At 44.1% G+C, this 13,868-nt stretch overlaps 1 protein-coding gene across 1 annotated transcript in view; it reads right to left on the reverse strand.

Annotated features, from left to right (window-relative positions):
• The window catches only part of LOC142956053 (ephrin type-B receptor 1-B), a 93,091-nt gene that overhangs the window by 47,354 nt on the left and 31,869 nt on the right, over positions 1-13,868 (reverse strand). The window contains exon 4 of the mRNA XM_076097353.1: positions 5,443-5,598. Coding sequence (XP_075953468.1) covers positions 5,443-5,598 — 156 coding nt within the window. The remainder of the gene's footprint in view (positions 1-5,442; positions 5,599-13,868) is intronic.

Here is a 13,868-nt window from a genome sequence, read left to right on the forward strand (position 1 = left end):
ATTAATCATTGTTGCAGCGAAGCCATGTGGGATAGCCCTGGGGAGCTGGGACAAAGCGGCAGAAAACACAAGGGTGAGGGAAAGGCACTGCTACTGCTGCGACCTCGGCTTGGCGCCTCAACAACAGAGAGGTCAGTGACAGGAAGGGCGTGACCCTCCATAGTGTGATTATTATGGTCTGGCTAAGAGGACAGCTAGTGCTCCGGATACACTATATGGTCATAATGGCACATAACTTGGTCTTTGGATGCTGCCAGATGTATTGTATGCGGAGGGAAAATACAGCAGAAAAGGGTGTGTGCTGGTAGGAACAGGCCGTATGAGGGAGATGGCACCACTTTTCCCCTTGGGGACTGCACTATAGCACTTCATATGTTACTCACACCGCGTGCATCCTCTGTGTCATCCATCACAAACCTAAAACTTGCATCGCTGGGAAAAGCAATGCACATTTTTCCATGTGGAAAATGCATGTGACACAAACACACACGCCTAAAGTATCTATTTATGTGTATTCATGGTGTATTCATGCCTGCACTGTCTGTAACAATGTATTCTTACAACGGTGATAGAAAAAGAAAAGAAACCTGGTTTAGGTGCGAACAAATCCGTCACACCCTTTCGTCCCAATTACGACCGAGCTCCACACACGCAGGGATGGCACAAGAAATCAGATGTGACGGCCACTTAACCAATGATCTGCAGACTATTACTGCAGCCTTTGGCTGTTTCAATTCACCATAGGATTTAATTTGTTGAGAACGTTACTTACAGTCTCTCAGCTTGCGTTCATTTAGCTGTGCCTGTCAGATTTGGTTGGCCTTACATACATGTTGCTTTCACTTAAGTGATAGGAGCAAAACATCGTCTCCAAGCAGCTCCAATGCTCTTCGCGTACATGTACTGTATCACAACAGAGTCAGGGCTCTATTTTAACGGTGCAATCACAACAACCAGTGCGAGATGTCAGGTAATTTGGACAATGAGCACATATCAATTTATTTGGTTCAGTACGGGCAATTCATTTTATACCTTTTTAACAGCTCTGGCAATCGCTGGGGCAAGATAATACTAGCTACCCCAATTAGTGTGCTTCCTGGACAATATTGTTGTCCAGGAAGCAGAGAACAGCAAGGCACAAATGTAGTGAAGCAAATAGGGAGCCAGATGATTTCAGCTTTTTTTAGCTGAATTTGTGGAGATGGAAAAAAAAGTCTCATCACCTTGTTTTCATCGTGCACATTTAAGACAATAAAATACAAAACGACAATTTTTAATTGATATTTAATTGATTTGCTGGCTGCTTTTGGTTCAACTTGTTTTCCTGATTAATAAAGTCGTACTCGCATAGATTTGCTTGTGTTGATATGCAACAACAATGCCATTGCTGCAAAACTGTGCGTCAATAAATAGTCTGTTCAAGCTGTTTACATTGTTGCACAAACTGACATCAATAATTCCATATACATGACCATCTAGAGAGAGTTTGGGATTTTTCTAACAACTTAACACCTTTTTTGAGTCACTCTCGTAAATTTGACAGAAATATAACTGATAATACTTCTGTTTCTTTTTACTCATGTGGACAAGTAAATTGCTGCAACGTCATGATGTGCATTATCGCCAGAGTTATAATAAATGATACTATGCCAGTCCTCATGTCTGACATGCACATGAAGTACTCAAAAGGACTGTCTGAGTTGTGGCCACTGCTAAAGGTGGACTCACAGACTGATATGTATGCCCAACTGACCTGTTGGGGAGCAGGCATTAATGTGCCACCTGGGCTCTAGAATACCACAGCCCAGTTTTCTCCATGAACCTGCTAATACACAGTGTTTCAGTGCCCAAGATAAACACTTCTGAACATTGTTTACTCATCTGCCCCTTCGAATGGTCTGAGACCGGAGCTTCTCTTCTTTCAAACGGTTTGTTTTCATGATGTAAAACTGTCCTTGAGGGACCAACAGAAGGTCCCTGTGTGGAGATACGGATCACAGCCGGAGGAGCCAGGAGAAAGAAAGAAGGGTTGTGTGGGTTGATGAGACAAAAAATAAAACATGTCACAAGGACTAATACTGTCTGGCTGAGAGACCGAGGGAGTCATAGATAGACTTTTGTGTTGGTGTGTATGGGAGCAAGCAGTGCAGTTTGGGAGATGTGGGTGCTTCCACAATGACTTGTCTGAGGAGACACAATATGAATAGGCTGACGATTTTGTTTTAACTGAATAAAGGATAATCTCCACACCTACATTGACCCCAAAAGTCAAATTAACTTGGCTCTGCATGTGACACAGAGAGAGAGAGAGAGAGACTAGTGTATTTTTCAAACTTGTGTGCATGCATGTGCACACTACACTGGAGCATTATGTCTTCCTAGCCAGTAGAGGGATTAGAGTAGGAGAGACAATTACCTTGACTTAGCTCTGTTTACTATTTACTGAGAGAGGAAACTGGCACGCTGACTGCTGTGGGAAGCACCGTCAACTGACTGCAGAACTGACAGCACAGTTCACGAGGAGAAAAAAAAACGAAGATAAAAGAACAGAATATTTATGCACCTTGACGGCGCCCTCCTCTTTCTCTTTGAAAACAACAGAACAAGGAGAGAGAAGATGCAGTAAATAGGAGAGCACAGAAGAAGAAAAGTCTAAATGGACTGCTGAGGAGAATGGAAAAGCAAATAACCCCCCGCCTTTCAGTCAGGAACTTTGATGGGTTTTGTTTGTTTTCACGAGGGGCAGACAGTGTTTGACAGGCTCAAGGAGGTTTTCAGGGGACGGGCCATTTAAGAGTACTGAATTTGATCCGCAAGATTTAGAGCCGATGTGGTACGGATCCGGAATGTAGAAACCCACCAGAGCCGTCCTGTTTTCCTTCTCTTTTCCTGTAGCTGTGTTGATTCAATTACAATTTTTGTTTTGTTTTTATAAATAACATTGTATTGTGCGTCACTGAGACTTATCCTGAGTTACTGTAGGCTGTGTGTAGAACTTCCCCAGACAGCTATTTGAATCCATCATTTCTTCTACATTTAGACTTAACCTTCAAATGAACAGATTCAAATCTCAGTTTGTCACTGTATTGATGGATTTTTGTCTTCTATCTATCGTTGTCATTAGTCCTTCCCTCCCATCATTCCCTTTCCCGCTCCACTATTCCTCACACCAGCGTGCTCCATTACTGCGGCCCTTCTCCCCTATGGCCCAATCAACACTGGTTTCACCGCCCGACTCCCCTCAGTTACCACTCAGCTTGTCATTCTCTTTCTCTGACTCACACATTGAGAAACCCAGCATGGGGGAGCTGGCTGACCCCCCCCCCCCCCCCAACACACAGAGCCTGAGGAAGGGAACGGTGCAAAGCAAGCCACTGTCCCAAATCCCCCAGGATACTGGGTAGCCAAGCTTCCCACAGCGAGATAGAACGCTTGGTGTGGTGTTCAGGCATGGCTGGAGTTAGCGCAAGACAGAGAGCTGGGGGGGTGGTGGGGAGTTTGAAGTGCATCCCAGGCTTGGCATGGGAGGAGGGGGGGGGGGGGGGGGTTACGTGAAGCCCCTGCTGACAGAGCCAGGCGTCGGACAATCCATCAGCATCAGCAAGCTAATCAGACTGATCTGGAGCACACAAGGACCCGCGCCTCTGATGGCGGCAAGAAGCGCTAAAGCTTCAGCGTCTGCTGCTGCAGATTGGCCTGATTTATGCTACTCAAGCAGTGCTCTTATCAGGAGCAGCAGTATTAAAGAGATTCTTACTAGGATGATCTCACTGCACCCCCATGCTGAGATCTAGGGCACCCCGAGCGCCGAGCTCAGCTGCTACTGTATGATTTGAATGTGCTGTTGCAAAATAATTCCGTCAACACCAATTGAGGAGGAACCGAGGTTGGTTTAAGATTTTAACGTTTAAAGGGTTGGTTGGAAAAAAAATTCTCAGTAGTATTTAAAATGCATGTGTAGTTTTTTTCTTTTGTAATGAATGTTGTATTCGTAGTCCACTGTGTAACTGTGATTGGAACATCGGGCAATCTTTCCTTTTTTAAACCTATCAATAACAATTATTTTACTGGGCACCTAGGATGTGTATTAAAAAAACTGCCTAATGTTAAGATATTGAGAGGAGTGAAGTTGTACTGATCATGAGAGGAAAAGTGTTATTAGGCCCCACAAGCTTAGACAGAGGATGAGATAAGAAAGAATTGCCTCGATTGAAAGACGAGAAAAAAAGTAACGCAGCCTGCATTCGGAAAGTGAACACAGACCGGAGGGATCTGTTCAAGAAGCTCCAATGGGGAATGGTCGTGGAGATTGCTTAGGGAAAATGCAAGGCCTCAAGGTAGAGGCAGATGCTATAGTTGATGGAGCGCTCACTAATTCACCAGAGAGGTATGTAGTATACCATGGGAGGGTGGAGAAAACTCAAGGTGAAAGTGGGGTGTCATCCGTTGAGAACATCCAAAGCCTAAAGGTGTGGATGGCTACACTTGGGAAGCGTTCAAACAGTCAGACAGACAGCCATGCGAAATTTGGGTTCCACTGCAGCTTTAAGGCACTTATTCATAGTTGTAAAAAGGAAACATGGCAAAAGAGGTGCATTCAATACACGTTTTAGCTGTGAAGGCTACAGCTGCTGAACGATTACGAAAGGAGTGTGGTCCTGAGCCCATTCTGGAGGCCAATTAGCCAGGTCTATGTGAATAAATCAGGACTAAATGAATACATAACCACACCAATAAAGCTTCCAGGTCTGTTGTTGTGAGGTGAATAAACCATTAAGACACTCCCCAGTGGCAGCAAAGAAAGAGAGGTAAACAAACTTTTTGGGGGGTCTAACAGTGCTCTCCTTCTGTGTAACTGTGTGTCAGCAGGGAACGACAGGAAAGCTTAGCATATTGCTTTTACATCATATTAAGATAAATGTGATGCTGTGAGAGGCCTTATTGGATCTCCAGCGGGTAGCGCCAGGACAGTGTTGAAGCTTCGCAGCATCTGCCTGAGTAATTAGGACTTCTGGGGATGATAGCAGACAGAAAGAAAGAACAACAGCAAGAAAAGGAGACGGAGAGAGTAAGCTAACTGAGAGGAAACAGAGAGGAAGCTCAATGGCACAGTGATGGAGACATCAATAATGGAAACCCTAAAATGATGATTATGAGCAGTCTGAGAAGGCTAGGGCTCTAGATACATGCTCATTTAAATGCTACTACATGTGCTGGTTTTATGACAGTGAGAAAGAGACATAGACAAAACAATCAACCTCTACACTGTCGTTATGAAAATATAGCGGCTTGTATATGCATGACCAGTCTACTCAATATTGATGCATATAAATGTATGCTAAAATGGATACATGGATGCCTATCACAGGTGCTTGTCTGACAATAATGTAAGTGTGCGACGGTGTTGGAGTGTGTCGGTAATGTCATGTACGATAAACTCACTGGTGCAGGGTTCATCCGGCTGATCAGCGTCGCCGCGGTAGTAACCGTTGCGGCACACACAGATGGTCGCGGCCTCAGCTGTGGAGCGGCTGTTAGGAGGGCACTGTAGACACAGACCTGGACCCTGGGTTGACTTGAAGGTACCCGGGGGGCATGCTGTGGGAACAGACAAACAAAGTTAGAAAATAGATATAAAAAGATAAATAAATAATCCACGAGACGAGTACGCACGAGCCAGGCATCCGGGTCTGGTACATCAGCTAGTAATGGTGAGCAGAGATGAAAACAGACTGAGACAGAAAAAAGTCCAAGTCGAAACTGACTAGAAACATAACCCCCATAACGCCACACATTTTCATTTTTACAGTTTGTTTCTTATATGGATTGAACAAATGAATTATAACATGTTCGTAAGTGAGCTTTAGATGGAGTTTGTTCCCTTTGGACAGAGGTAAGCTAGCTGTTTCTCCCTGTTCCCATTCTTAATGCTAAGCTAAAATAAGCTAACCGGCTGCTGGCTGTATAGCTTAATATTTGGCAAAGACATGAGCGGGGATCAGTCTTCTCATCTCGCAAATATTTTCCAAAATGTCGAACAATTTATTTAATACCGAGTCTACAATCGTGAAACTTATCCTTATGTACATAATTAGTAGATACAATCAGTCTGTCTTACTCTAGCAGCCCTGAGTAGAAAGTTGGCCATCTGTGGCAAATCATTGGTAGTTTTTGCATTGTTGTGGTCGTCGTAACATATTCAGCCATTTCAGCTTGTTAAATGAACGGCTGATGGCAGTTGGTGAGGGAGGCTGTACAGCCTCGTAAAGCAGTGATTTCACCTGCTCCGTCTCATTTTTCATCTCCACTGTTTCTCTTCTCCTTCCACGAGCAAAACACCACTGACAACACCAGCGGAAAGTAAATAAATGAACACACAAAAAAAACCTTTAAAGTACCCAGATGCAACATTCCAATTTGTATTGTGATCATTTCACACAACTGTTTTATCAGATTGATAGTGGCATGAAAATGATTGGCAAGTTTGTTATATTGTGAATTCCATTACTTTAAAGATTTTGAATATACTGACGATATTTGGGAGGCACAGAACATACATGCGTGTCAGTGGTCAGCTGGCAATCAGCTGTAGCTCAGTAGTATTTTCTTGTTCAAATTTTTAAGACTAACACATGAGGCAAAGTCGTAAATTGGTGGAGGTTAGCTTAATGTGTTCGAGCCCTGAATTCTAAAGGCTGTGGTGGAGGACAAAGATTATTGTGGCTGATATCACTGGGCCAGTCTAGGCAATAACCTAATCCATTTACCCTCATGTCCCAAAAGAATACAAAGCTGAAGGGTTTCTGCACTGCATGGAAGGATTTACTGACTATAATAACCATGATACATGTCTAATATTTTAGTAGGCTTACTGATGGGGGACGAAGCCGAGGTGCTGCTGCACTCCGGAGGGGAGCGGTTATAAATTTAATGGGACAAGCATCTTACAGTTTCTCCAGCTGCGTTCGGTTTGCCTGAGTAAAAGAATGTAAAGGCTTGACTGCCACTGAGAAACAGAATGTAGGGTATACTCATAGTTGTGTGAAGACAATAATGCAAGATATATTATTGGAACAAAATATTTTTATCAGGTAAACAAAATAATGAGCCATTGGTTACGTGTTTCAGATATTCAAAGCACAAGAAATCGCTGAAAGCAGAACTGAATTTGCTTTTCACAAATGGTTCTATTGTATCTGATTAAGAGTCTATTTCAAGAGTTCTGAAGAGCATGTTAGAGGGAGAGTTAATTAGAACAATGACCATGGAGTTGGTCCCATAACCACTCCCTGCCGGATCAAACAGTGGAGAATGTGGAACAGTACAGGCTTTTAAGATTTAATTTAAACATTTTATGTTTCATTAAAAAAATGCACTGAGGTTGCTCTGGGTTCGGAAGCCGGAGTCTCCTTTTATTACAAATGGGTCTTCCATCCATACCATTCAGCCGGCCATCTCTGATGGGCTGGTAGTGAAGGATTGACAAAGACAAGGCAAGAAAGATAACTGGTAAAGGAGAAAGAGGGGGCATCATGCACATACACACACACACACACACACACAAAACTGAAGCTGCTGCCCACAACAGCGGCTGCCCTCCCATCTCCTTTGGTGGCAGCCTAACAGACACACCAGAAGCTAACTGACTGACCTCATGTCTAGTCACACAACACTGTCCACACACAGCCAGACCAACTCACATCCAAACACACATACAGGACCGCACCACAACAACCACAAGCACCTTATAAAACAGGAGGAGGAGCTGTAAGGCATTTCACAGCTGCAGTACACAAGGACATCCCCCTGTGGAAAACATATAGCTATGCTGTGGATGTAAGGAGGAATATAAGGTTATACAGGCTTTACAAGAGAGTATAAAGGTAATAGTAAGCAACTATTTTAGTGCGTGGGAGAGGATGTTTGTGACCTCTCATGATGTGAAATACACAGATTTGCGAGAAGATCGAGTTCCATCTAATACAAGAACATTGAGACTCTTAAAACTCTCCCTGGCCATATGGGGAAGCACAAACCAGCTGCAGAGCCATTTTATAAAGCAATAACTTCCGGAGATATCAGAGATTACAAGGCGATAAAACACAGATCAAAAATTAATTTTCCGTAGGAGAGTGGGAGAGAACTTATGTGTCATCATCTTTGCCATATAAAATTCATACATCGGGGTGAGCGAAGAACCACGCGCATGCACATGGCCATCTCTCTCTCCCTCACACACACACACACACACACACACACACACACACACACACACACACACACACACACACACACACACACACACACACACACACACACACACACACACACACACACACACACACAAGCGAGCTTCAAATCTATTGCCCTGACTCTTATGAAAAGGGATCACAATAAGTTGTTCAGTGTGTGTTTAATGGGGTGTGAGCAGAATATGTGCATTCGGGTTCTGCCCTCGGGTTGTGTGTTTACACACAGACAGTAGCTAGCCTGGACGCTCATAAATGGGCAAAAGCGAAGAGGAAAGCAGGGAGGGCTTTGCTGAATCAGCCGTCTGAGATAGCAGTGCTGCAAAAATGCCTTAAGGCAAACTTGTGAGCAGAAAAATGCAAACACACGCACACACTCTCTCTTACAGTATCTTGTGTACGCACTCACTCAAATAAACACACGTCCTAAAAGACACTACCGTATCGGCATCAACGCTATCCTCACCTCCAGAATACATTTACGGAACTGATTTACACAGCAACTCGTGTAACCACCGCTGACCCCATTAAATGAAATGGTGCACCCACATTTTCCGCCACTTGACTAGCATATGTTCTACAGAACCCGAGATAAATTAATGCCTCTCCTTGGACAACTGAATATGCTGCAAGATCAGCATTACAGGAGGGGAGATGAGTGACAGCCAGGCTAAAACAAACAGGCAGCGGTACACACACACACACACACACACACACACACACACACACACACACACACACACGCGCGCGTATAAAAATACCCAGCACAGGATGAATGTCCGTCTAGATTATAACTCGTACCTTGGAGCTGAAGCTCTTTCTCTAATTGACAGACAATATGTGCGTGAATCCTAGCATTAAACTCATTAATTAGCTGCTCACTGATCTGCCTCACAGCGCAAGAGGGAGGAAGAAACAAAAATGGGCAAAGCCATAGAGAGAGAAGAAGAAAGTGATGTGAACAATGTTAGCAAACCCTCAGAGGTATCGTTCTGAGGGCGGGCAGCGTTGGATCTGAGTAGCTTTATGCTTCATCGAATTTGGAACTGAGCCCAAAGTCCTTTCTCCTGATTTGTGAATATTTAGATTGGAGGAGGCCAGAAGTTCCTGTCCTGCAGGGAAAAAGCACACAGACCCATCACTCATCAAATGTGTTGGTTTTCGGGGACAGGAGGGGATAGAACATTAGATCAACAAGCAATTACTCTCCCCAGTGGGAGGATAACCCACAACTGAACTGGCTGCATGGAAAAAACAAAACATTCCTTCCTTTCAAGTGGTCTCTACAGGATTCTCGCTGTATTCTTCTCTCCTCCTCTCCTTCTCGGCCCTCACATCTTTTGTTTTTTGTCTGTCCCACTGGTACTGAATTGCTCTCACTCTTCTCCCACCTTTCCTCCCCTTGTTGCTTTCTTGTCTTGATTGACAGGTTTGAATCTTGTTAAAGTTGGTTGTCTTCCTCTCGTTCTCTGTCTCGAGCTCAGGAGAGCGAGTTGACGGAGGTATGGCAGCTGCGGATCGCTGTTCGCTACTCATCAAAGTCTAACTGCGATGAACTTCTGTCACAGCAGGCCTGACCGGGAGAGATGAGACGATGATCTCTTCACTGTCATTTTCCCAGCAGGCACTCTTTCTCTTTACATTTCTGATGATGGCAACAACTTCAATCTGAAAGCAGTTAATAAACAAGCCAGTGGACGAACGTTGTATTCCAAACATTTTCAAATTCCAAGTTAATACGGAGAAAACTCAGATCGTCCTTCAACACAACAGAGGTATTGATTGGCCTGGGCAAGTGCTACATGAGAAGATTAGCAACATGAGCCAGTCTCTGAGGAGAGGCTTTAACAATGGCTGATATGCATTGGGTTAGACTACGCAATGTATTTGCTGAGCGTATAGTACACACTGCAGGCAATACATCATACGTGGAAGCACGCTTACTGTGCCAGACAAGGTGCTTGCGTTTAGAATGTGCAGTTGTAGAATGTATATAGCCCATCAGAATCCAAGTTAATTGGAGACATGGGATTTATGGAGGCAGTGGAATAAGACTTATATTAGCTTGTCATGCAAGCATCACCAGGTGTGTGTGAGATAAAATGGAAATGAACAGTTAGGAGTTGCAGGAAACCCTACGCAAAGGCTTATGACCAAGGCGGGTTTGGAAATGGCTTTCCGACTCAAACCCAATCAAAGTTACAGTACACTAAGTCCTGCCCTGACTTTTGCTTTGGCATCCCTCTGAAGTATGTATGAGGTTTTAAACCACCAGAAATGGCTTGGCAGGAAATTGCGTGGAATGCAATCAAACGTTTGCAGCAGGTGATGTGGAAAGGTACATCTGAGATTTAAAGGAAAGAGTTCCATTCTGTAATATGAGATGTTTATCACTTTAAAATAAATGATGTAGCACACCAATATTGACAAAGTAAAGCTTGTCGAAGTTATGACTCATGTTAAGACATCTAGTTTTTTGCCTGATGAAATCCGTACATTTTTCCGCCAAGATGTATACATAGTCTTTTTTAATTTAAAAACGTACGTTTCAGTTTTGAAATATAACTCTGCTTGTCTGAGGTTTTAAAACATTGCGCGGAGAGGGTGCTTGACCCAAAATAAAGCCACAAGTTGTGGGTTAGCGTCAGTGACCCTTACGTACAACTCTTAAGCCCCCAATACACCCTTAACCCTGGCCCTCATCCATCACATGGGATGGATCACAGGCTTTGGAGTCATGCATACACACCCCCCCAGTCACAAACACTCATACAGACAGGCTTATGATCGGGTCAAGACCCCAGTTGACCCCTATTTCACTATTTCGTTGCTCAATCACTCAGAAAAAGAGTTATCTCCCACTCAAACCACAGGCTGCATACATTCCAAGGGCACCCCTGTATGGATTTGCGTATCTGACAAATTAGACAATATCAACCGAGTGGTGAAATTAACACGTTTGTCTGACAGAGGGGACACAAAACGTGGCAAGACAGCCAACATCTTAAAACAAAAAGGCAATCAGCGCTGCAGCCTATTCGTATTCAGTCTCGCTCGTCTGTCATTGTTCATTTTCCAGCCAGAATTCACGTAATGAGTTGCTTTTCCAACCCAGGTGTTCCATTTCTCCACAAGGTCATTTAAAAGCATAATACAATAAGTTGAGACAGAGGCATGGCTCGAAACAAAGGCATGTCAGAGAAAATGCCCGCAGGATATTAAAAGTCGGGGTACAATGCCTTCTAGGGTTATGATTTATTCATTCGTATGAACGGATTCAAGAAACATTTTACATATTTCTCATAAACTGCCAACAGAGACTCACAAAATACATCTCAGTCCAAGATCTGATCTGATCGGAGGCTAAAATGTATGTAACTTCTCCCAAGTGTGGTCATCAGGGTTCACAGCGGTGACATCACTTGGCAAGTCTGGTCAGTGTATGTCTCCACTACCGCCTGTCATCACCTTCTAATCTCACAGAAAGAGATAATGTGAGGAGGAATAAAAGAGCGCCAGAGAGGTTTTCTCAGGGATAAAGGGATGGTTGAAAGAGTGTAGTGCTTGGAGCATACCTCGACGGCTTTTGTTAAGAGCTGCGGTGCTGAAGAGTTCCTCCCACAGAACACTCCCCCCTGATCATTAATCATCTGTCCATTCTGGTCCTGTCGGAGGCTCTCTTTCGAGCTAAAACACGCATCTACACCCACAACCGCCCACGTACAAACAAAACTCACCCCCACACATCAATTCACACACATACAACTCTTCTCAACTTTCTGCTACCCTCACCAAACACCGATCATCTTGACATGCCTGTCCTCTCAACTAGCTAATACAGCAATATCTGACGCTGCAGAAACCCCCGTGAACAATACTTAAACCCCCTGAGAAAGCTGAGATATCCCCCAATTAGGCTACCCTTTGAAACTCCACATCTTGTTACATTGCTGTGTAGTCTCGTTTCAGAAGAGAGAGGCATTAACGAACACATAAGGAGGAGAAAAAAGAGAAAATAATAGGAAACAAATCACTTTCTCTGTTTTGTTTTCCATTAATGCCCTTATAGTGGATATATAACCCCAGTTCAGCACCGTACTCCCCCATGTTTGTAGAATGAAAACCGTGTCTGACTGGATTCGATAGAGGGCAGTGCAGCAGTAAAATAACTAGAGACAGTGTCCAGATAAAGACAATAAATAGGCCTGTGTGTGATTTCTCCAAAATGATCTGTTTGCTTCACGTAAGGAAGTGAAATCCAACAGTCTGAATGCTGATGAACAGAGCAGGTGTCTGCTAGACAATGAATGTCGGAAGTGACATTCTGTTTAAATTAAAGTGTGTGTGTGTGTGTGTCCGCATGTGTGTGTGTGTGTGTGTGTGAGCCTTAACAAACCAGCGCACAATTTAGCAGACAGCCCACGCCCCTGGGCAGGCTGTTACCATGGTAACCTCACAGCCAGTATTCTTTTGGCCCACACTTTCCCTTTGAACAGCCGGCCAATGACAGACCAGCCGACTGGGAAATCTGGCTTACTGAAAGCGCATGCATGAGTCGAGCGTCTGCATTGTGCATGCACGCGCATGTGTATGCATGTCTGTGTATGCGTGCACAATGTGAGCTCGATACAGAACGAGAGAGCTGTATAATCTCTTTGCTCCGCAAAGACTCGTCATATCCGAGCGTTGCATTGGCAGTTAGCCGCTTTGCATCGCGCGTGGCACATTGGCTCGGGTCAATTTTATTTCCCCAGGAAGATGCAGCTATGTGCCAAGGCACCGAGCATATCTTTCAGATAGAGGAGTGGTCAGAGAGGAGCAGGGGAAAGAGATAGAGACAACAAGGAGGCATTGGTATTCCAGGAGACTCCGCTGTGCCAATCCATCCTTGGCTGGCCAGGGTAGTAGAGAAAACCGCCCTCCGAAACATATCGCCGCTCAGCAGGCAGTAACGTGTGCTTGCACGACAATCTACAGTGTAATCAGAACCTAACAAGGGACTGACCAGGCTCATTGCCCACTGCCAACTAACCAACTAACTAAAAGGCAAAGGGGTATGACAGACAGAGATGAAGAGTTACTTGATGAGGGGTGAAATCAGTCAAGAGAAGTTAGGTGAGCGTGGAGCATTTTATTGCCGGTGTTTGATTGCAATATGATTGCAAATGCTGATTTGATCAGTCTGACTTCACTAAGCAAACTGTAATCCCAAAAGGCCCCCCTGCGTTACGTATTTAGGCACATTAATGTGACGGTGTGAGGATGTTCACGAACTTTATTGTCAAATGAAATCCTGTTTGTCAACTCACAAAAATGGCTATTGAGCTATCTGGAGTTTATAGTCAAAAATGCGTTGTTGTCCCCTGGGTTGGGTTGTCTGTGGATCAGGACTTGCTAAGAAGGATGATCAAAATGAGGTGATAAAATCAGCAGTTACAGGCCTCGTCAATTACCTTGCGATTCTGTCATACGGTGAATAAAGTATATGTTGCAAGATAAATAGCTTTCTCTTTCTTACCACTCTAAGTTGTGAGAGACCATTAGCTTCCTCTGTCTCAGCACTTGTCTCTTTTAAAAAGGATCTAGCTCATTAACTTCATGGCTAGATCAATTAATCTA

Source organism: Anarhichas minor, unplaced genomic scaffold (assembly GCF_050575085.1).
Source record: "Anarhichas minor isolate MPS153535 unplaced genomic scaffold, ASM5057508v1 ptg000024l, whole genome shotgun sequence".
Classification (NCBI taxonomy): domain Eukaryota; kingdom Metazoa; phylum Chordata; class Actinopteri; order Perciformes; family Anarhichadidae; genus Anarhichas; species Anarhichas minor.